General features: G+C 37.2%; 2 protein-coding genes across 2 annotated transcripts; one reads left to right on the forward strand and one right to left on the reverse strand.

The window, feature by feature from the left end:
* Window positions 1-14,926: 14,926 nt before the first annotated feature.
* LOC142541984 (uncharacterized) lies at window positions 14,927-15,765 on the reverse strand. Its single transcript, XM_075648431.1, has 3 exons — window positions 15,423-15,765; window positions 15,153-15,321; window positions 14,927-15,060 (listed from the first exon to the last, which is right to left on the reverse strand). The coding sequence occupies exons 1-3, from the start codon at window positions 15,756-15,758 to the stop codon at window positions 14,927-14,929; spliced, it is 639 nt and encodes a 212-aa protein (XP_075504546.1). The 5' UTR covers window positions 15,759-15,765.
* A 4,501-nt stretch (window positions 15,766-20,266) lies between these two features.
* Window positions 20,267-22,495, forward strand: LOC142543249 (polyubiquitin). The gene is made up of 2 exons (XM_075650388.1): window positions 20,267-20,366; window positions 20,989-22,495. Exon 2 carries the CDS (start codon window positions 20,989-20,991, stop codon window positions 22,360-22,362), a length of 1,374 nt encoding a protein of 457 aa, XP_075506503.1. The 5' UTR covers window positions 20,267-20,366; the 3' UTR covers window positions 22,363-22,495.
* Window positions 22,496-22,945: the final 450 nt, after the last annotated feature.

The raw sequence follows: 22,945 nt of genomic DNA on the forward strand, positions 1-22,945 counted from the left end.
GATACACTTCAAAAATTTGAGAGAGTGATAGAGATAGATGGGAGGAGAGAAGATAAGAAGAGATGTGATGTGAAACCACAAAGAGAGAAATAAATAGCTTGTGTATGAGTTAGAAGTTTTAAAAATACATCCAAATCTTTGAGTTGAAGCAAATACAATTTTTGACAATTTATATTTGTACCTTAGGCTTTAATGTTTGTATGTTAATAAATTTCATAAAGTTATTAAAAGTCTATTGAAAATTTGAATACATATAAACTTTTATAAAGATTTTAAAAGTCAATGTTTAATACTATTTGACTTTTTAAAACTCTATGAAAATCTATTTTGAATATCACTAGACTTCTATAGAGTATGTAAAAGTTTTAATTGATTACATCTAAACTTTTAAAATCTACAAAAGTCAATAAATCTCTTGTTGAGGATCGAAGTTGAGTTTAGAGGGAGGGTGAATAAACTCTACTCATTTTTCATTTCTTTTGATGAGGTACTAAAATCCTGTTAGAGATAGTAGTTTATCTTGTTGCGTATACCTTCACCTAGATTACAATTATAGGTGCGGAAACAATCTGATGAAGTAAGTGAAAGACAATAATAACAGTAGGCAGTAGTTGTTTATGGAAGTTCGAAGATGAAATCTTCTACGTCTCCCCTTCTCCTCTTTCCAGAAGGTATAACTAAAAGACTTTGGATATTACAGTACAACTCTTGTACACACCCACATCAGAAGGACTTACACATTTGCCTACTGAAACTCTTAGTTACTCGACTCAAAAAGAACGTGATACAAAAGGTTCTGAAAAGACTCTTTTCAGATTACAAGCTCTTCCTGATAAAGTATAAGTGTTGTAAAAGATTGTGAAGAGTGTAAGAATCAGTAGCACAAGATGATCTTCAAAAGATCAGATATTTGCTATGAAGCGTGTGCTACTTTTCTTTGTGTTGAACTCAAAGTTATCAAGGAATTTCGAGGTTGTCTCGTTGAGTGAAATAGCGTTGATCCTTGAAAAGATATTATGCGTAGAGTTCTTTTTCTGTAAGGGTTTGTTCCATGTATATATAAGCGACTGAGTTCAACGTTTATGATCAGAAGATGTCTTCAGATTTCTGATAGAGTCAGCTTTATTACCAAAAAAAAGTTCCTGCAGCAAAGCTATAAAACAATCAGTCCTGTTTTATACTAAACTCGGTAAAGTGAATTAAATGACTCCGTATAGTATTTAATGCTGCAATTAATACTAGTACTTGGTAACTTTAACGGTAACATTTAAAGTAGTCACGTTAAGCAACATCTTCTACTGATTCTGTTTTTCTATCCTTTCTACTGCTTTTGTTTTACTAGACCAGTAGCTTCTGATTTTCTTTTTGTCTACTCTTTTCTTAAAGAGTTCTGCTGGTCTGCTGGTTTTTATTTTCATCGCCACAATTAATTCATGTCTATCAATTTCCCCCTTTGTGGTGATGCCAAAACCTAAACAGTAGGAAAACGTTAAATAACAGATAATCAGTTAGCAAAAGAATAATATCAATGAAATTAACACAGTAAATTGTCAATCAGTTCCAATGTCCCTGTAAATGACTTCTTCATCTTGAGGATCCTGAAATCTTCTATCTGAAGGTTCAGCTTCTGATTGCCTTAGTTCTGCTTCAGATGGATATCTTCGTTTTTCTTCCCCCTTTTTGGCATCAGCGGCAATCACATGGGCCATAAGATCATTCATTCTTCCAGACAAGTTTTGAATGCCATTGGTTAACATCTCCAGATACGGAGCTTGAGTAGAGATACGATCATTGAGAGTGGTGAGAGATTGAGTTTGAGAATCAATCTTGGCATCCATTACTTCAATGGAAGTGGAAAATGATCGAATGAGATCATCATGCTCGGTGAGTCGATTTAGTATATCAGTTTGAGCAAGCACGATGTGACTATAATTTCTCGATACAGCTTGTCTGAAAACAATGGTTTCAGCATGCATTTTCTCCACGGATTCCGCCGTTTTATATATTTGTTTGCTCATTCGTTCTCTGAAGAACTGAGCACCACTAAATTCTGATATGCTTTCACAGGAGATTCTCTTGACTAAATCAGACAGGTTATTGAGTTCCCTTTGCAGAACGTCAATCTGAAACTCCAAATTGAATGATTCTGATTCAGGTGAGGGAGTTCGCGCAAGCATGCGTTGCCTCATTTCAGCAGCGCGAGTGTTCGTGAGAGTTTGAACAGGATCAGTGACAATCAGTGCAGTAGAGACTTGATTGGTGGTGAGGGAAGTGGTGTCCATCACAGCAGTAGAAGGACCAGGGTCAGCAGAGGTTTCATCTGGAATAGCAGAGACATTTGGTTCGGCAGCAATTACGGTAGGAACAATCTCTTCATCAGGAGCAACCAAGTTGGAGACCAAGTTCTCTTCTGTGGGAGCAACGACAGTAGGTGAAGCTGATTGTTCTGCAGTTATGGGTTCAGACTGCTAGTTCAGAAGAACTTTCATTTCAGCTTGATGAGCAGCAGAAAATTTCTCTAGATTTGGCAAAAGAGATACAGCATCTGATTCTGCCATATGTTGTTCTGCGGTTGAAGAGGGTGATTGTGGCAATGAAGTAGCTGGAACTGCTTCCTGAGTAGTAGGGGACGTGGGAATAATTGACTCAATGACTTCTTCAACGGAAGCCAGTTCATGCACAGACAAAAGAGATGATGACTGAAGAGGCCTTGTTGGTGATGCGGGAGTACTGAGAACAGAAGCTTTTGGTGAAGCTGTAGTCCGTTCCTCAACTGTCTGGATCTGTGGAAAGTCTGGAACAAGGCCGACTTGATATTCAATTGGCTCGCCAAAGCCCTTTTCTTGATCAAGAAGTTGCTCACTCATCTGTTTCAATTTGTCAGTTAGAATCAGAATGACGTTTTGATCCTGAACAGCAGTAGGAATTGTAGGATCAAATTTTGATTTAAGAATTTTCAGAACCGATTCCAACTTCTGACATTTCAGCTGTTCGAGGATGTAACTTCTTCTACGCAAGGCCTCGATTACATTTTCTGTTTTGGCAAGCTGAAAGACCCTCTTCTCAGCGTTCATTATTTTCCCATAGGATCCTTTCTTCTTGAAGTAAGCAAAAGAATGAAAAATTCGGACCTTGTGCCACTCGTCAAAGAAATTCATGTCATCATTGGCAGAGCTTTCTATTTCTGCCAAATGAAGATCAACACCTGTGGTCACAGTTGTTCTGAGTCCAAAAAGTTGTGGTTCTTCAATCATCTTTCCTTTGCCTTTGTCGGTTGATGAAATAGGCAAAATCGGTCGAAATGCAGAAGACCCCCTTGTTGGTTCTCTAATCACTATTCCAGACATTGGTCTGAAAGTAGAAGCAGTAGATGTTGCTGGAACAGATGCAGCAGCTTGCACTGAAGTAGGAGCATTGGATCGTGCAGATGGAACCACTTCTGGAAACACCTGTCTGATTGGCACTTTCTCAATTTCAGAAATTGCTGCTGTCTTCTTGATTTTAAGAACAGTTCGTGCTTTCTTTTTGATTTGAGTTGGTAGGGATGGTTGAACATCAGCAGCAGACTCTTCTGATAATGTTTTATCAGAATCAGTAGAGACGATCACTCTTTTCCTTTTAATCTTTCGTTGAGGTTTCTGAGTCTCAGAAAGAGTCTCTCCAATCGCCTTTTTCAAGGCAACAAATTCAGCCACGGTTGGCTTGGGGCTTAAAGCGAGTACATTCTCAGCATCAATCATTGTTACCGAAACAGCATCATGTTCACTTGTAAAAGCGAAACCAGCATCCTTGAGCATTGTGCTGATCTGAACACCAAATCCAGAACTTTTCTTGATGACCATGTCTTTCATGATTCTGAATATGAAATGACTCCAATCCACTTTAGTTCCCTTAGTGATGGCAGCCATCACTTGAACTTTCTCCTTTGTTAACTTGTCGAACGTGCTAGCTTTGACTAATATAGCCTTCGCCACAATATCAGCCAGAATTTGATATTCCATTTTGAGTAACTTTTTGTGGCAAGAAGGAGACAATTCTTCTCCAGTGGCTGAGAAAGTGCTAAGAGCAATAGACATTTCTAGCTTGGAAATATCAGATAGTTCAGAAGTACCTGAAAGTGGGAGGAGAAAAGTTGCGCCCAATAGTGCGGCATCAATGGAAATGGATGCATCTCCTTGAGAGTGGACGATCTTTCCTTCATGCACAGTTGTCTTAGCGTAGAAATCCAGAAGAGCATTTTTGTATATCACAGCTGGTGCTTCCAAGAAGTTTCGAAATCCTGATTTCTCAAGGTCTTGAAACATTTTAACAAGATTCTTATCTTTGACATTGAGAACTGAAGCAAAGTTGACTTGATATGCATTAAGAGTGTATGCTCCGGCCATTTCTCTACGATGAAATGATCAGATAAAATTTGCAGTAGATAGAAGATGATTAAGAGAAAGCAGTAGCTGAGTAGCAACAGTTTTGAAACGGTAAAAGTGAAAAATGAGAAGGTGATATTTTAAAATGAATGTACAGCCGTCAAGTAAACATAAGGACACGTGTCAATATGTTTATGGTTGAATGTTTGAAAAGACTTGCAAAGTTTGTCAGAGACGCGAATGATTTAAAAATTTGAAATAGGCGGGCTGTCCAGACGGTTACTAAAAATAATCAGAAGAAGATTTGTCGTTTTATGATAACGTCTGCTGGAAGTTTCAGAGTGCTGAAATATTTGAGCACTGTGACAAAACCAGCAGACTTGTTGTTTTATCGAAAAGACAAATACTCTATCTGTTTTCTGAAAAAGGTATAAAAATCTTAGTCTGACTAAGATACTGTTCTCCCTCGGTAAATGCAACTAATAAGTGGATATTAAACACCAAACGACTTTTGGCAATTTTTCAATCTGAACCGTTGAAAATGAACAGTCGCAAGAGTCTTTGTGTCTTCCGAAGATTACTATAAATGCCTGCACAACTTAAACGAAGTTAAACATTCATAATCTAAAATGAAAGCTCAAGTTAAAGAAGAGTTAGAGTCTGATCCAGGGGCTGAAGCAAAAATGTTCAGAAGGAAGTTTGAAGATGTCATTCTTTACGTAATGATCCTTAGATCAAACTCCTGGAGTTGTAATGTCAACAATCAAAAAGATTTGTTGCTTCCATTTAGTCGGAGATGTAGCATCGATCTGTTCCAGAGGCTTTCTAATGCAATAAGAGAGTGCTGGTTGATCGATGAAGCTGATGCCCTGTAAAGTATCTGATTATACATTAGTGCTAACAAGACCCAAGCTTGCTAGATTCTTACTAGACCCAAGCTTGCTAGATTCTTTACTAGACCCAAGCTTGCTGGAATCTTTTCGAAGCAGACCATCCTTTTCCTGCTGAAGATACTACGATCTACTGATATTACTGAATGCAAAAATTTTAATGTAAAGCTTCTTGTTAAAGAGCATATGTTGATCTACTGCTTTTACTTCTGCATCGTTTAATGTACTGGAATGGTTTCTAATAAAATTTCAGTTTAAGTACTTGATATTCCCTTCTGCTTTCCTGCAAATAACTTACTGTTGGCTAAATAAGATAAATAACTGATGAATGATGAATAAAATTCAGAAGAAGAGAAGTCTTCTTGATAGCTTCTACTGGAAGATAAAATAAGCCTTGTTTTGTTAATGAGACAAAATACATTTTGCTTCTGACACAGAATCACAGAATATCAGAATAAAGTTTTTCCTAAATTAGTGCAATATATGGTAACAAATCCGATGAGAGCTAGATATGGGATGTTTCATATATCTACTGTAGTCAAGACTTTCTCGAGCTTTGGTCCCTGGTTTTCATCTATAAATATGAATATGGGTCAAACCAGATAGTCATTCTTAAGAAAAAAAAATGGCAAGAGATAATAGTCCTGATTTGGCTGATGAGTTCATAAGAGAGGTGACTGCTGCAAGAAAGGAGGCAATAGAGGTCAAGGTGCTGAAGAAGACACTTGCTACTTGGACTAAAATCCAGGAGCTTAGGTCTTCCTTCGAGAGTGGGCGAACATCTTCTACTAAGGAGTTGATGATGATGTCGAAGTATTATCGACGTCTCCATAGTGCTGATAGTGCTGACGTTGTCTCTGATGATGGCGTCTACCTTCTTATGCTCTTAAAGGAGCTTAAGACTCTGAAAAGGTTGCTTTTTCAGATGAGTTTTTACGTACCTCTAATGGAGAGCTGACCACTTGGTTGGCATCCTGGAGAGTTTACGTTAAAACAGAAGTGAAAAATGTACGCCCCCGTTTCTATTATCTTTAATGAAATATTATGTCTACTGATTGTCTCCATCGTTCAACTTTTACCTTCTGCAAAACTAGAAACTGAATAATCACAGAGGAAAAGTTAAGCCAAAATATCAGATAATGATAAATAATTAAGTTAAATCTATCAATCCAAGTGTATTTCGAAAGTAAGAAAACTTATTCTCAGGGAGAGGTTTTGTAAAGATGTCTGCTGCTTGCTGATCAGTAGGAATGTATTCCAGATGAATGTTCTTCTTCTGCACATGATCTCTGATGAAATGATGTCTGATGTCTATGTGCTTCGTTCTGGAATGAAGTACTGGATTTTGTGTGATTGCAATGGCACTGGTATTGTCACAGAAAATAGGTGATTCGGAGGCTTGAATTCCATAGTCTTTTAACTGTTGCTGAATCCATAATATTTGAGAGCAGCAGCTTCCAGCAGCCAGATATTCTGCTTCTGCAGTAGATGTGGCTATGGAGGTCTGCTTTTTACTAAACCAGGATATCAGCCTGTCACCAAGAAATTGACAAAAACCACTTGTGCTTTTCCTATCCAGTTTACATCCTGCATAATCAGCATCTGAGTATCCAATAAGATTAAATGACGAGTCCTTGGGATACCAGAGGCCTACATTTTGAGTACCCTTAAGATATTTTAAAATCCTTTTACCAGCAATGTAATGTGATTGTTTAGGGTTTGATTGAAATCTAGCACAAATGCAAACAGCAAACATGATATCTGGTCTACTGGCAGTCAGATATAACAATGAACCAATAAGACCGCGATACTGAGTTACCTCTACTGGAATTCCACTTTCATCTTTATCAAGTTTAATAGATGAGCTCATTGGAGTAGAAGCAGCAGAGCATGCTTCCATACCGAACATTTTCAGAAGCTCCTTGGTGTACTTGGCTTGATTTATAAAAATTCCAGTATCAAGTTGTTTAATATGTAATTCTAAGAAGAATGTTAATTCTCCCATCATGCTCATCTCGAACTGGTCCTGCATTAACTTAGCAAACTTTGCACATAATTTGGGGTTAGTTGACCCAAATATGATATCATCAACATAAATCTGAACTAATAATATGTGTTTGTTTTTTGCTAAGATAAACAAGGTTTTATCTACAGTACCAACGATGAAACCATGATTAATGAGAAATTGAGAAAGTGTATCGTACCAAGCCCTAAGTGCTTGTTTCAGACCATACAATGCTTTATATAATTTAAAAACATGATTTGGTAACAAATGATTAGAAAAACCTGGAGGCTGTTCAACATAGACTTCCTCTTGTAGTAGACCATTAAGAAACGCACTCTTTACGTCCATTTGATATACTTTGAAGTTTTTGAAAGCAGAAAAGGCTAAGAATATTCTGATAGCTTCGAGCCTAGCTACTGGTGCAAAGGTTTCATCATAGTCTATTCCTTCTTCTTGTCTAAATCCTTGTGCCACCAGTCTTGCTTTGTTTCTTACAACTGTTCCTTCCTCATTTAGTTTGTTTCTGAATACCCACCGAGTTCCAATAACAGCTTGGTGAGAAGGTCTAGGTACTAGAAACCAAACTTTATTCCTCTCAAATTGATTCAGCTCTTCTTGCATAGCTTCTATCCAACTGGGATCCAAAAGAGCTTCTTCAATCTTCTTTGGTTCATCTTGAGAAAAAAATGCAGCATGTATGTATTCATTTATCATTTGTCTTCTGGTTCTCAAAGGCACTGCTGGATTACCAATAACCAATGATGGAGGATGAGATTTTCTCCAAATAAAATGATTTAAAAGGATATCTTCCTGATTTGATATGTTGAGATTGTTCTCGACGGAACCAGTAGTAGGTTCTTGAGTGTCTTCTGCTGGTATTGGCAGATCTAATGTCTGTACTTCTGGGTCCACTATCGGAATGTCTGGTCTGGATTTTGAAGATCCTTGATGTTTGCTTCTACATCATCTTCACTGTCCAGTTCTAAGTGGATCCTGTCTAACCTGTTACTTAAATCTGACGTGTTAGATATTTCAGGAGCACTGATGTCTTCATCGAAGACAACATGAATCGACTCTTCAACATTAAGAGTTCTATTGTTGAAAATTCTAAAGGCTTTGCTTACAGCAGAGTAACCAAGAAATAGTCCAGCATCTGATTTTGAGTCAAATGCAGTTAAGTGATTTTTGCCATTATTTAGTACAAAACATTTGCAACCAAACACATGAAAATAAGATACGTTGGGTTTATTCCCTTTCCATATTTCATACGGAGTTTGATTGTGCCTTTTGTTGACCATAGTTCTGTTTTGCGTGTAACAAGCAGTGTTAATTGCTTCAGCCCAGAAGCGCTGAGAGATGTCTGCATCTGCTAGCATTGTTCTAGCTGCTTCTTTTAGAGTTCTATTTCTCCTCTCAGCTACTCCGTTTTGTTGAGGTGTTCTGGCAGCTGAATATTCATGATGAATCCCCTGTTCATCCAAATATAACTCAAGATTTTTGTTAGTGAACTCAGTACCCCGATCACTTCTGATTTTAATGATGGAAGAAGATTTTTCATTTTGAATCCTTTTCAGAAGCTTGATCAGGAGGCTACTGGTTTGATATTTTCTGCGAGAAATATTACCCAAGTGAATCTAGAAAAATCATCAATAACAACAAGAGTATATTTCATTCCCCCTAAGCTCATGATAGGGATTGGACCAAATAGATCCATATGCAGTAATTTCAGACATCTTGAAGTTGACTTGCTATCTTTGTTCTTGAAACTAGATCTTATCTGTTTCCCAAGCTGACAAGCAGAACAAACATGATTTTTAACAAAATTAATATCAGGTAGGCCATCAACTATATTCTGCTTTTTGAGATGATTGATTGACTTGAAATTCAGATGGTTCAATTTCTTGTGCCATAGCCAGTGTTTATTACTAAGCGAGGCAACTAAGCATGTAGGAGTGTTGACATGATTTGAGTTCCAAGAGACTCTGTAGGTGTTGCCTTCTCTCTTTCCAGTTAATACAGTAGTTTCAGCAGAATCTCTAACTACACATGAGTGCTTCTGAAAAGCTACAGAATAACCATTATCACATAGATGACTAATGCTAATTAGATTGTAACAAAGGTTGTCAACTAATAACACATCATTAATGGTTATTTTACCATGGATAATCTTACCTTTACCCACGGTTTTACCTTTTGAGTTGTCTCCAAAAGTTATCTTTGGTCTAGTGCAACTCATTATCTCGGAGAGTAGGTTTTTCTGTCCAGTCATGTGTCTGAAACATCCACTGTCCAGATACCATGTAGAGTTACTGATTTCTGTTTCCTTCTGCTGTTCCTGCAAACACAAATTTTAGTATCTGGTACCCAAATCTATTTGGGTCCAAGCCTTATCAGTCCTTTGGGGACCCACATTTGTACAATTTTTGTACTTCGGATATCCATGGAAGTGTGTGCAACAAAGGGTCTGTTGTTTTTAACATTGTGCATCCTAGTATGTTGTTCTTCTCTTCTGTTTCTGTTGTCCAGCCTGTATCTCTTCTGAACAGGTTTAGAATTATAGTACTGGTAGTTTTTAACCTTCATAGGAGGTTGTCTTCCTGAGTTGAATCCACTCATGATTCTAGAACTCTGGTCAACTTTTTCCTTAGGTTTAACATAACCCAGACCATAGTGCATTCTTCTGTTCATCTGATTTACATTCCTTTCTACTGAAACAGTAGGTACTTCTGGTTTCTGTACCACGCTGGATTTCACAAAGTGAATATACTTCCCTTTGCACATATCCAGTTTTGGCTTAGTATTTGTTTCAGATGTGCCTTCATTATTACAAAATCCGAGACCACTCCTGTCTCCAGATTGTTTTTGTTACTCTTGCATCTTTTCCAGTGAAATAGAAGACTTGTTCCAAGCATTTACCAGTAGTGATAACTTCTGATTTTCAGAAAGCATCTTCTGGTAATCTGCTTTTGCTCTTTCATTCTCCGTTTTTAATTTACTCATCTCAACTTGTAAATCATTACAGCTGTCTACTTGCAAGCAAGTTAACTTATTGTTCTGATCCTTTAAGTTCTGATTTTCGATCTTAACTTCTTCGAATGATTGAAAAAGTCTAGAATACTCTTCTACCATGTCATGTAATGCATTAACCAGATCAGTTCGTGTGAATTCGTTAGAATCAAAATCAAATATCTCTCCAGATGTCGAGGTTGAATCAGTGTTTTCCATGAGACATTTAACTTCTTCTGCATCACTGTCACTGGAATGACTTTCTGAATCAGATGACTCAGAACTGGAGTCCGCCCATTTGGATTTGCTTTCTTCAGCAATCATTGCTTTTCGATCTCTTCTGGACTTTTTGTCATTCCTCTTGTGATCCTTTCTCTTATGGTCATCCTTCTTTGGTTTAGGACAATCAGCAATGAAGTGGCCTATTTTTCCGCAGTTAAAGCATCCCGTATATGGTGAATCTTTCTTGAAGTTGCGATTGGGACCCTGATAAGTTTGATGGTTCTTTTTCATGAACCTGGAGAATTTCTTTACAAACAAGGACATAGCATCACTACTGATTTGTTCAGCAGTCTTCTCCAATGTACTGTCAATGATCACAGTAGGTAATGCTTGAGGTACAGCTGTAGCAGCAGTAGAAGAGGTAGTAGCAGTAGCAGTAGCAGTAGCAGTAGCAGCAAGAGCCTTGGTAGGTAGACTTGAGGGCTCTTCTCCACTTCTTACCTCCAGTTCGAACTCGTATGCTTTCAGGTCTGCAAACAAGTCGTGCAGTTCCAACTTGTTTAGATCTTTGGACACTCTCATAGCCATTATTTTTACATCCCATTCTCTGGGTAAGGCTCTCATCACCTTGAGAGCTATTTCTCTGTTGCTATGCTCTTTACCCAGAGCTGTTAGCTCATTTACCAAGCTACAGAATCTTTCATCGAACTCATTTAGAGTTTCACCAGCTTTCATTTTTAGATTTTCGAACTTCTGCATTGCTACAGACAGTTTGTTTTCTTTCATTTGCTCATTTCCCTCACATATCTGGATGAGCTTTTCCCAAATATCTTTTGCAGTAGAACACATTTTAATCTTGCTAAAGGTATTCTTGTCGAGAGTTTTATATAATATATCCTTTGCAACATTATCAAGGTTGGCCTTCTTCTTATCTTTGCTGGTCCATTCACTTCTTGATTTTTCAACCATCTACGGTGCACCCTCAGTAACAGCAACAGCTGTGTTAGGCTTTAATATTTTCAATGGACCATCTGTGATGACATACCACATGTCATCATCTTGTGCTGCAAGATGAGCTTGCATTCTAATCTTCCAATCATCAAAATCTTCCTTAGAAAACATAGGGATCTTGCTAAAGTGTGCCATCTGTTGTAGTTTTTCACGAACAAGAATAACCTGCTCTGATACCAATTGTTGAGGATCGAAGTTGAGTTTAGAGGGGGGGATGAATAAACTCTACTCGTTTTTCCTTTCTTTTGATGAGGTACTAAAATCCTGTTAGAGATAGTAGTTTATCTTGTTGCGTATACCTTCACCTAGATTACAATTATAGGTGCGGAAACAATCTGATGAAGTAAGTGAAAGACAATAATAACAGTAGGCAGTAGTTGTTTATGGAAGTTCAAAGATGAAATCTTCTACGTCTCCCCTTCTCCTCTTTCCAGAAGGTATAACTAAAAGACTTTGGATATTACAGTACAACTCTTGTACACACCAACTTCAGAAGGACTTACATCTTTGCCTACTGAAACTCTTAGTTACTCGACTCAAAAAGAACGTGATACAAAAGGTTCTGAAAAGACTCTTTTCAGATTACAAGCTCTTCCTGATAAAGTATAAGTGTTGTAAAAGATTGTGAAGAGTGTAAGAATCAGTAGCACAAGATGATCTTCAAAAGACAGATATTTGCTATGAAGCGTGTGCTACTTTTCTTTGTGTTGAACTCAAAGTTATCAAGGAATTTCGAGGTTGTCTCGTTGAGTGAAATAGCGTTGATCCTTGAAAAGATATTATGCGTAGAGTTATTTTTCTGTAAGGGTTTGTTCCATATATATATATAAGCGACTGAGTTCAACGTTTATGATCAGAAGATGTCTTCAGATTTCTGATAGAGTCAGCTTTATTACCAAAAAAAGTTCCTGCAGAAAAGCTATAAAACAATCAGTCCTGTTTTATACTAAACTCGGTAAAGTGAATTAAATGACTCCGTATAGTATTTAATGCTGCAATTAATACTAGTACTTGGTAACTTTAACGGTAACATTTAAAGTAGTCACGTTAAGCAACATCTTCTACTGATTCTGTTTTTCTATCATTTCTACTGCTTTTATTTTACTAGACCAGTAGCTTCTGATTTTCTTTTTGTCTATTGTTTTCTTAAAGAGTGATGCTGGTCTGCTGGTTTTTATTTTCATCGCCACAATTAATTCATGTCTATCATCTCTTACATTAAAACACCTCCCTAAAACTTTATATAGTGAGAATACATGCAAAAAATTTGAAATTTGAGAAAATAGACTAAGTCAACATTTCTTTTAAAAAATTAACCTCCCCATGTGTTGAACAAATACACTGAATGAGGTTATTTTTCTAAAAAAAATGTTGACTTGGGTTAAAAAATAAAATAACCCGCCGAAAAAGAACAGCTTGTTTGAAACTAATAATGTTATGTTGTGTTTTACTTTCAAAAATGAGAATATGTAGTGTGATTATTAATGTTGATATAGAGTGTTGTTAAATAATAATATTTTTAATTTGAAAATTCTGATAAAACTAGAAATTAAAACCAAAGATTGTGAAAGAAGGCAAATTAGAATTTTTCCATCTTCTTTCATTTTTTATACAAAACAAAGATTAATCATCTTACTCAAACTTAGACCAATAATCACCCACAAATTCAAGAGTAGGTTTATTGTGAGACGGTCTCAATAATTTTTATCTGTGAGAAATGTCAACCCTACCGATATTGATAATAAAAAGTAATACTCTTAGCATAATAAATAATATTTTTTCATGGATGACCCAAATAAGATATCTGTCTCATAAAATACGACCTGTGATACCGTGTCACACAAGTTTTTGTCCAAATCCAATTATTAAGGGTTTTTTATTTTAAGAAAATTTTCGTTTTTATAAGTAAACGTTGGATGATTTAGGATTAATAGCCCCATCCAATTTTAATCACCATAGTAAACACATCCATACTCTTTTGAGATGTGATATGCCACATTAAAACACACATAACTTGAAGTTAGCTCATGGCGGTGATAATAATAAGTTTAATCCAACACCATTTTTATCGTATCTAGACCTTAGAATATTGCTGTAGTCTTGAAATTTTCGTTAAAATAAAGTTATGTATTAAGAATGATATGATAAATTAATTTTCTTTTATAATTTTATGCGCTATGACAAATAAATCAAAATGTTTTTATAATATAATCTCCATAAATTAGATTGGCGGAAGCATCACTTATATCGAAGGGTAGTGACTTAATTTATTATTCGATTTATTATTGAAGTTCAAATTAATTACAAATACACAAACCTGTTACATATTCCAAAAAAATCTATAAATAATTGATGATTTTCATTGTCCAAAACTCTAATGAATTTATGTTTAAACTCTTTAACTTTCAGATTACATCTTTATATTGTTTTCTGACTTCAGCGTCAAAGTGTTTACGTCGGACAAATCCCAGCGTCTCTGTCATTTGTTTGAGACGCAGATGATAAATAACCCACAAAATTTTCTCTCCACCAGAGCTACTGAAATCGGACTCGTCTACGGTTATTTAGATCTGTTTACGAACATAGAGAATATGTACACGTAGTTCAATATTGACCATTAGAATTAGAATTGATTAGTTCTTCCAATCTTTCCCTATCTCTTTATTTTATTCCGCGTGGGACAGGTACTGTTTTCTAGAAACAACTGACGAGCCACTTGTTATGTATTTTATTTTTCTTGTAACCCAAGCCAATTTTTGTATTTTACACGAATCCAAAACCCAATAAAGCGCGTGCCATGCACTTGTGGTCATATGAAATAAGGTCAATTAGGTAACCAAAAATTCTGAAATTCAACTTCAGAATCAGGCTTACGATACCATACCATTGCCACATTAAAATTTAAAAAACATATCTTTTATTAACTTCTTTATACAATCTTAACCCTTGAAAAAACAATTTTTTTACGAGTCTCACTAATTTGGGAAAATCGAATCAACATCATAGATGAAAATTTTACAAAGTAAAAAAAAAATCAGTAAAATCAATTATATTTAAATTTGATGTTTTTAAAAATCAAACACAAAACTTATTAAAAATAGGTAAATGTACTTGAATGTTAAACATACAAGGGTAAATGGGCTTTATTTTTTGCGCTCTTACAAGGATTTTTCTGCTTTATCTATAGTCATTTTTCATCGAGTCTACTAATATGTACGTCTGAAAAAAATTGAAGTTAGAAAAAAACACAAACATGACAAAATAACTGAAATTTTGCAAGTAAATATATAAAACTAAAATCTTGCCTTTTTGGCAAGGGTGATGCCTTGAGTCCTCAAGGGATTTGGGTTAGAATTTAGATCTTTTGTATTTTTTTTTTATGGTTCGCGCAATCAACCAGATCGTACGATATATCTTTTTTTTATGGTTCACGCAATGAGCAAATCTTTGATGTAGGCTTCATCTTGATTCTCTACGTCCGCTTCTACTTCACTTGGCCGCTGTTCATTTATATCCTCATCTGGATCAGCACATTCAAGTTGGTTCAGTTTCTTCCGCAACTCTGCATTATCCAGAACCAAAAAGAAAGAAAAAACAGCTGAAGCGATTTGTAAAATATAACAGAAAACTGGGTTTAATAATCCATAAACCGACCATTCAAATTTGAGTTTATTTCCCCGAACACAGAAGGCATATCACCATCCTCCAGTTGATGTACATCTGAGGATGATGATGGGCTTGAGTTATCCATTGGCCTCCAGAATTCATCGTGACTACAGCTGCACACAGATGCAGGGCTTGGTGGCACTTCAGTTGAATTCTCCTACATCAAAATTACAGAAGAGCCAAGTTAACTCAGATATGCAAATACATCACAATTCTCAGAAATGAATAAAGTTTAGATTTTAAGAAGACACCACTCACATTTGTCTCAAAGAAACCCATCAACACAGTTGGTCCGCTCGTGATATCTCTGAAGAGGTCGTTTTTAATTTGATGTGGTTCCTCTGTTGACTTAACTCTCCTGTGAAGAAACAGTTTCCCTGTAAGTGTCGAAACCTTTTCCCTGATGCTGAACGTTTCCTTATTCTGTTTCTTGGTTTTTGTTGAGACTTTATCAATAATTTCAAGCTTTCTTCTTATTTGGGCTCCAGTTAAGATATGGTGATCCTCAAGGAGGAGTTTTCCGAATGGCGATCCACATACTGGAGCAGACAAAGTCCGCATCAGGCTTTGAGGAGACTGTTCTTTTGGGTACATTTTACTACCCTCAAGCTAGATGAAGACAGGAAGATAGGAACCAAGAAATTGGTTATACAGATTATCGATTCCTGAATAGAAATAGGAGTACATTTCGATGGATCTGGTGATATTTACCGAAATCGTGCCAAAATGTACCAGGATGTGGTTATGATTGAACGATTGTTCAAATCGGCATATATATATGGTACAGAATGATGTACAGATATGACTAAATGACTGAGAGGTATGTCAGATTGTATGGAATGCCAGAGTTGATTATATCATACCATGATTTTTGGTTGATTTTGGTACTTTTGGCAGGATATATAGCATAATTTGTCATCTATGGTGTATAGATTGAAAGATAGTCGGAGCGAACTATCTAGACACTGGAGGATATCCAAGAACTGTAGTGCTGGATTTTAGCACTAGTGACCTGATGTCTTGTCACTTTATGAATTATTGTACAATAATAGCTGTTAAATGAGTATTGAGATAGCTCTAGTCGAGGTATTGTACAGTGAGTACTGCGGATTTCCTCTGAATGGGAATGATATTACGGTGATATCTGAGATTGAATTTGATAAAAGCAGAAATCTTTATAAAGAAAATGAAGCTGATTCAGAAAAGGATGAACACCAGCTTCGAATGAACCGACTTAATATGCCGACGTCGGATGGTGACGATTGGTATTTGAAGCCGAAGACTGAGCAAATCCTTGACTGGGATAAACAGATTTGATAACAGCTGATAATATGGATTTGGTATGAGCTGTTGATTGGTATATACGGATGTTGTATAGCCAGTATTTGCAAGTAATTTTATCAGAATGGTTTGATAGAATGAATTTTCTGAAGTAACCTCTAGTATACATTTCTTCTTTATCTGATTTGATTGCCTGTGATTTCGAGGAAGAAATCATATCTTAGAGGGGGAGAAATGTAAGGCCCGAGAATTTGATTACAGTAATCGGAAATGATTTGGGTAGATTTACCGTAATCTGATATTAATCTGGAATGATTTCTTGATTAATTGAAGTGATTATAGACGGAACGGAGCGGACCGGGAAAGATGAGAACAGACGCAAAACACATGTGCGAGGGTGTGCCTTCGCGCACATGCGCGGCGTGTAAGCGCGAACATGCGCGGAATGTCCAGAACCTTGGGCGCATATGCGCCGAGATGGGCGCGCATATGCGCGAGTATCGAAACGTCGAGACAGTAGGTCTCGCACATATGCGCGACTTGGGTGCGCGCATATGCGCGAGCAGTCCAGAAGCCAACGTTTTGGAACAGAAGCTTTGGCGCATATCCGCCGGATTGAGGCGCGCATATGCGCCAGTAGTTGCGAAGCCTATGCGAGTAACTCCAGAGAGTCTCACGCATATGCGCGGAGATGAGTCGCGCATATGCGCGAGGCGATGTGCGGGATATATACGGAGACAGTAGGTCTCGCGCATATGCGCGATGTCAGTGCGCGCATATGCGCGATGTCAGTGCGCGCATATGCGCGAGTAGTCCAGTAGCTGGATAAGGCTTCCGGCGCATATGCGCGGAATTTGAGCGCGCATATGCGCGAGTCATGCAGAACAAGAACATGCCACGTTCTATCATGCACGAGTTATGTATATATATATACATACAAACGTAAATTTGGCAAGAAGAAACGAGAAAAGGGTCGAGGAAGTTTGCCAAAAATCCTTACGCCTTTTGTGAAAGATCCGCTCGTCCGAATTGTAATCCGACTTCAGTACTGTGTTCCTATCAACGCAGGCTACAACTGGACGTAAGTTTTACTACGTTTTGATATGTCTTGAAATTATGATATTGCCAAAATTGAATGGAATTCATATATGATGTTCTTGACATGTTAGACATCATAGAATCGAAGTCAGATTAAGAAACGGACTGATTATGGGATTGTTATGAATTTTGGAGTCGATTAATTGAGATTCGATATCAGATTTGTATTGTTATTGAAATTATGAGTTGCACCGATATTGATTATGAGTTCTGATATTATATCTGTGGTGTTGGAATTGACGGGGTTAGCGAGACTGTATTGTTATGCCGTCGAAACATCAATTGATTGATATTGATCAGATTCGGTATTGATTGAGATGGTATCGTGGTATCACATGTCGATTGGCATTGATCCGATTATGTTTTGATTTGAGTATTGATCAGAACAGGTTTTGAACTGAGTTATATACTGATATTGTATTTATTCGATTGTCATTATCAGATTGGGTATGAACAGAGTTGACTTCAATACTTTGTCTTCGTCGGACCGAGAAGATAAAGGTATAAATTAATGTTGAGTTGGGATTGCACAACTCAACATTAATTTATACCTTTATCTTCTCGGTTCGACGACAATCCCAACTCAACATTAATTTATACCTTTATCTTCTCGGTCCGACGAAGACGAAGTATTGAAGTCAACTCTGTTCACACAACTCGAGTGTGGTTTGGCTCGAGTTTCCCTAAATCACATACTTTACCTTATTGTATTGATTTGATTGATGTACTTGTTCTCTTGATTTATAGACAGCAGGTATTAGACGAGTAATCTTGTGACAGAAGTGCCTGATAGTGGTGGGAACGCCACGGGCACATTGCACGATGTCACAAGATAGTGTATTGGCGATTGTGCCAAAGTCTGTCACCGGATGTTTGGCTATCGATGTGGATAGAATTATAACTTCTTCTATTACTGATGATTGATATTATATCGATGTGGATAGAATTGGAGCTTCTTCTATTACTGGTGATCGGTACCGTATCGATGTGGATAGAATCATAACTTCTTCTATTACTGGTGATCGATATTATATCGATGTGGATAGAATCGGAGTTCTTTCTATTACTGGTGATCGATACTATACCAATGTGGATAGAATACGAGCTTCTTCTATTACTGGTGATCGATACCATATCGATGTGGATAGAATTGGTATTTCTTCTATTACTGGTGATCGATACCCTATCGACGTGGATAGAACTTGAGTCTTTTCTATTACTGTTGGTCGATATGAGAATGCTAACTTCTGGAAACCGGGATCCCTAAACTAGGATTGAGTCTAGTCTTAAATTTGGAGTCATGAGTCTAATTGACAGTTTATATTGAGTTATGTTGATTATGTTCCTGAATATGGTACATGATGAGTTATGTTCCTGATGATGGTACATGTTTAGAATAAGATTTATTCTTGATATGGATTTATATTCTGATTTGAATACATGTTAGACATATCTGTTATATGCTTTTATATTGTTTTTATGATTGCATGTATACATGATTTATACTGAGAATGTAATTCTCACCGGAGTTATCCGGCTGTTGTCTTGTTTGTATGTGTGCATGACAACAGGTGGGATAGGATCAGGGTCAAGAAGAGAACGAGGCTGAACTAGATAGCGTGGAGATCCGGGCTTCGAAGCAACTTAGAATTCAGCACTGATATATAGTTTAACCTAGTTGAATTCTTGTAGATAATACAAGATTTGTATAATTATGTTTAATATGTAATTTGAATTGAATTACATTACGTTTCCGCTTTGTATTTTAAAAAAAAAATTTAGACCCTGTTTATTATAATTGGTTGAATTATTCCTAAAGACGATTAAGGAATGAATTAGCGTCCGGGTCCCCACAGGTGATGCCTTGAGTCCTCAAGGGATTTGGGTTAGACTTTAGATCTTTTGTATTTTTTTTATGGTTCACGCAATCAATTAGATCATAAAATATATTTAACAGCCTGACACAAAAAAATTTCAAGGAAATAGTAACACTATTTTTATCTCTCGAAAAATGAGTGGCGTATATGAATACATCCAAATAAAACGAGCAACCCCGCCAACTTGATAGGTTGACAAAACCCACACCCATGCTAACTTGCCATGGTTGCGGGTTAGGTTGTCAACCTTCCAAAAAATAAAAAATACAATTTTTTTAAAAATAATACACGAATAGTTGTAATTAATATAAATAAATCTTTCCAATTTCATCAAATATAATAAAAATTATAAATAATTCAAATTTCATCTTATACATAAATTATTGAAATAATATAATAATTTTTTTTTAAAAAATTGATAGGTCGACCCTTCGCTCCCCAACCTGCGACCCCAAAAGAGCTGGCTCATTTCGACTAGTATTTTAACATAGTACTAACATATTAACACAACCTGCTTAATTTTATATATTTAAACATTTTATTTTTCCTTATTTTCAAATTAATGATTTTTTAATTAAAAATGATAAATTATTTAAAAATTTAAAAAATATAATTGAAATAAAAAATTTATTCAAATAAGATAAGATTGTAATTTTTTAAACAAGATAATATAAGTATTATAATAATAATTTTTTCCTGAAATTAAGCGCGTGGTATACACACCTTCTGGATAAGGTGTTCCTTCGTTTTTTGGCGGACATCGAAATTAACGTGTACTATTAAATAAATATCAACGGTGCATTTGCGTTGTAAACTAGTAGGCACACATGTCGTTATTTAATTGGGTACTGGTCTCGGTTCGGGCCTTTATAAGCAGGCTTTTCCTTCTCGGCTTACCTCTCGTTCATATTTCCTCATCCCCAAAGCCTATTATCTTCTTCTCAAGGTATCTTCTTCCTCCGTTTTTCTTTAATTTACGCTAGTTTTTTTTTTTGATTTTGCTATGATTTCTGGTTGATGTTAATTTTTTCTGGGATCTTTTGATCTCGGTGCTTAATTTTTGGATTGAAATTGGGGTTGGTTTATTGGATCTTGAAGTTACAGGGCTTTTCAAATTAAAAGTTTAACTTATATTTAATTAGCTTCTCCGTGTGATGTGATTCGGATCTGTCGATTGGACTGATCTTTCTTTTTTCATGTTGACTGTTGATTTTATGGATCTGTTGATTACAAGCTTCTCGGATTGGAGATAGATTTCTCTTCTGATAACTTTTTTTTTAAAAATAAATTAAATTCGAATTTTATGGATCTGATTTCCTGATTGAAGCGGATCTGTGAGAAGCTAGATTTCTGTAACTTTTGTTTTTTTTTTTAAAAAAATAAATTCGATTTTATGGATCTGATTTCTTGATTGAAGCGGATCTGTTATAGAAAAGTTCTTGTTTGAACTAGATCTTTTTTTCAGTAGTGTTCAATTCTCTTTTTATCTAGGGTATGATGTCGAAATTTGATAGATCTGTGCTCTATGAAGCGTTTTCTGATCACGTTTCACCTTTTTCCTCTTGCAGATGCAGATCTTCGTGAAAACCTTGACAGGAAAGACCATCACCCTAGAGGTGGAAAGCTCCGACACCATTGACAACGTCAAAACCAAAATTCAGGACAAGGAAGGAATCCCCCCAGACCAACAAAGACTGATCTTCGCCGGCAAGCAACTTGAGGACGGCCGAACCCTCGCCGACTACAACATCCAGAAGGAATCAACCCTCCACTTGGTCCTCCGTCTGCGTGGTGGCATGCAGATTTTCGTCAAGACCCTTACGGGCAAGACCATCACCCTTGAGGTGGAGAGTTCAGACACTATCGACAACGTTAAGGCCAAGATCCAGGACAAGGAGGGCATCCCCCCGGACCAGCAAAGGTTGATCTTTGCAGGAAAGCAGCTCGAGGATGGCCGCACCCTCGCCGACTATAACATCCAGAAGGAATCCACCCTCCACTTGGTCCTCCGTCTCCGTGGTGGCATGCAGATCTTCGTTAAGACCCTCACCGGCAAGACCATTACCCTTGAGGTTGAAAGCTCTGACACCATCGACAATGTCAAGGCCAAGATCCAGGACAAGGAGGGCATCCCCCCGGACCAGCAAAGGTTGATCTTTGCAGGAAAGCAGCTCGAGGATGGCCGCACCCTCGCCGACTATAACATCCAGAAGGAATCCACCCTCCACTTGGTCCTCCGTCTCCGTGGTGGCATGCAGATCTTCGTTAAGACCCTCACCGGCAAGACTATTACCCTTGAGGTTGAAAGCTCTGACACCATCGACAATGTCAAAGCCAAGATCCAGGACAAGGAGGGCATCCCACCAGACCAGCAGAGGCTGATCTTCGCCGGAAAGCAGCTCGAGGATGGTCGAACTCTTGCTGATTACAACATCCAGAAGGAATCCACTCTCCATTTGGTGCTGAGGCTCCGTGGTGGTATGCAGATCTTTGTGAAGACTCTTACCGGGAAAACCATCACCCTTGAAGTCGAGAGCTCAGACACCATTGACAACGTTAAAGCCAAAATCCAGGACAAGGAAGGGATCCCACCAGACCAGCAGAGGCTGATCTTCGCTGGTAAGCAGCTCGAGGACGGGCGCACCCTGGCCGACTACAACATCCAGAAAGAATCGACTTTGCACTTGGTGCTGAGGCTCCGTGGTGGTATGCAGATTTTTGTGAAAACTTTGACCGGAAAGACCATCACTTTGGAGGTCGAGAGTTCGGACACCATCGATAATGTGAAGGCCAAGATTCAAGACAAAGAGGGTATCCCACCGGACCAGCAGAGGTTGATTTTCGCTGGTAAGCAGCTGGAGGATGGAAGGACTCTTGCCGACTACAACATTCAGAAGGAGTCCACCCTTCACCTTGTCCTGCGTCTCCGTGGAGGTTTCTAAATGAATGTGTTTCGCCTGCAATCTGTCTGTCTGTTGGAGTGATGTGTGTGTGAACTGGGTTTCATGTGGGGATATTTTATGCAACTGTTAAATAATTTCATGTGACAAATGAATTGGAGAGCCGAATTTGTTATCTGCCGTCATGTTTATATTATTATATCGTCATGTTTATATTATTATATGGTTTATGTTTACTGATTAACAGAATGAAAGACAAATGTCTTCCATCAAATTCTTATCAAGTGTTTTATTGCTGGACGATAAATAGCGCATCCCTCCCTTTGTTTTAGCAGCAGACAGATCTTTTCTACGACAAAACCCAAGCGGCACTTACTATTGAAACGCGTTATACTTGTATGAGACTAGTTTAGTGTCTACTAAGGGTAACTGAATGAAGTTTTCGATGGAAACAAAATTAAATTTTGGTGTTTGTTTTGTGTTTCAGAAACAATGAATTTGGTTGATAAAACATAGTGCAATTTATAATCGTCAGATTTGAGGGGAATTTCACTTGTTCACATATTTTTAGAAGTTGAAAACACAACTAAAATTTAGTTGTTATTAAACATTTTTTTCATTATGG

This window comes from Primulina tabacum, chromosome 4, assembly GCF_025594145.1.
Source record: "Primulina tabacum isolate GXHZ01 chromosome 4, ASM2559414v2, whole genome shotgun sequence".
NCBI lineage: Eukaryota > Viridiplantae > Streptophyta > Magnoliopsida > Lamiales > Gesneriaceae > Primulina > Primulina tabacum.

Coding starts and splice junctions, on each gene's coding strand:
- LOC142541984 (XM_075648431.1), bottom strand. CDS start 15,758: ATGTACCCAAAAGAACAGTCTCCTCAAAGCCTGATGCGGACTTTGTCT. Junction 15,322..15,422: donor TGGGTTTCTTTGAGACAAAT/GTGAGTGGTGTC, acceptor ATTTTGATGTAG/GAGAATTCAACTGAAGTGCC. Junction 15,061..15,152: donor AATAAACTCAAATTTGAATG/GTCGGTTTATGG, acceptor TGGATAATGCAG/AGTTGCGGAAGAAACTGAAC.
- LOC142543249 (XM_075650388.1), top strand. CDS start 20,989: ATGCAGATCTTCGTGAAAACCTTGACAGGAAAGACCATCACCCTAGAG.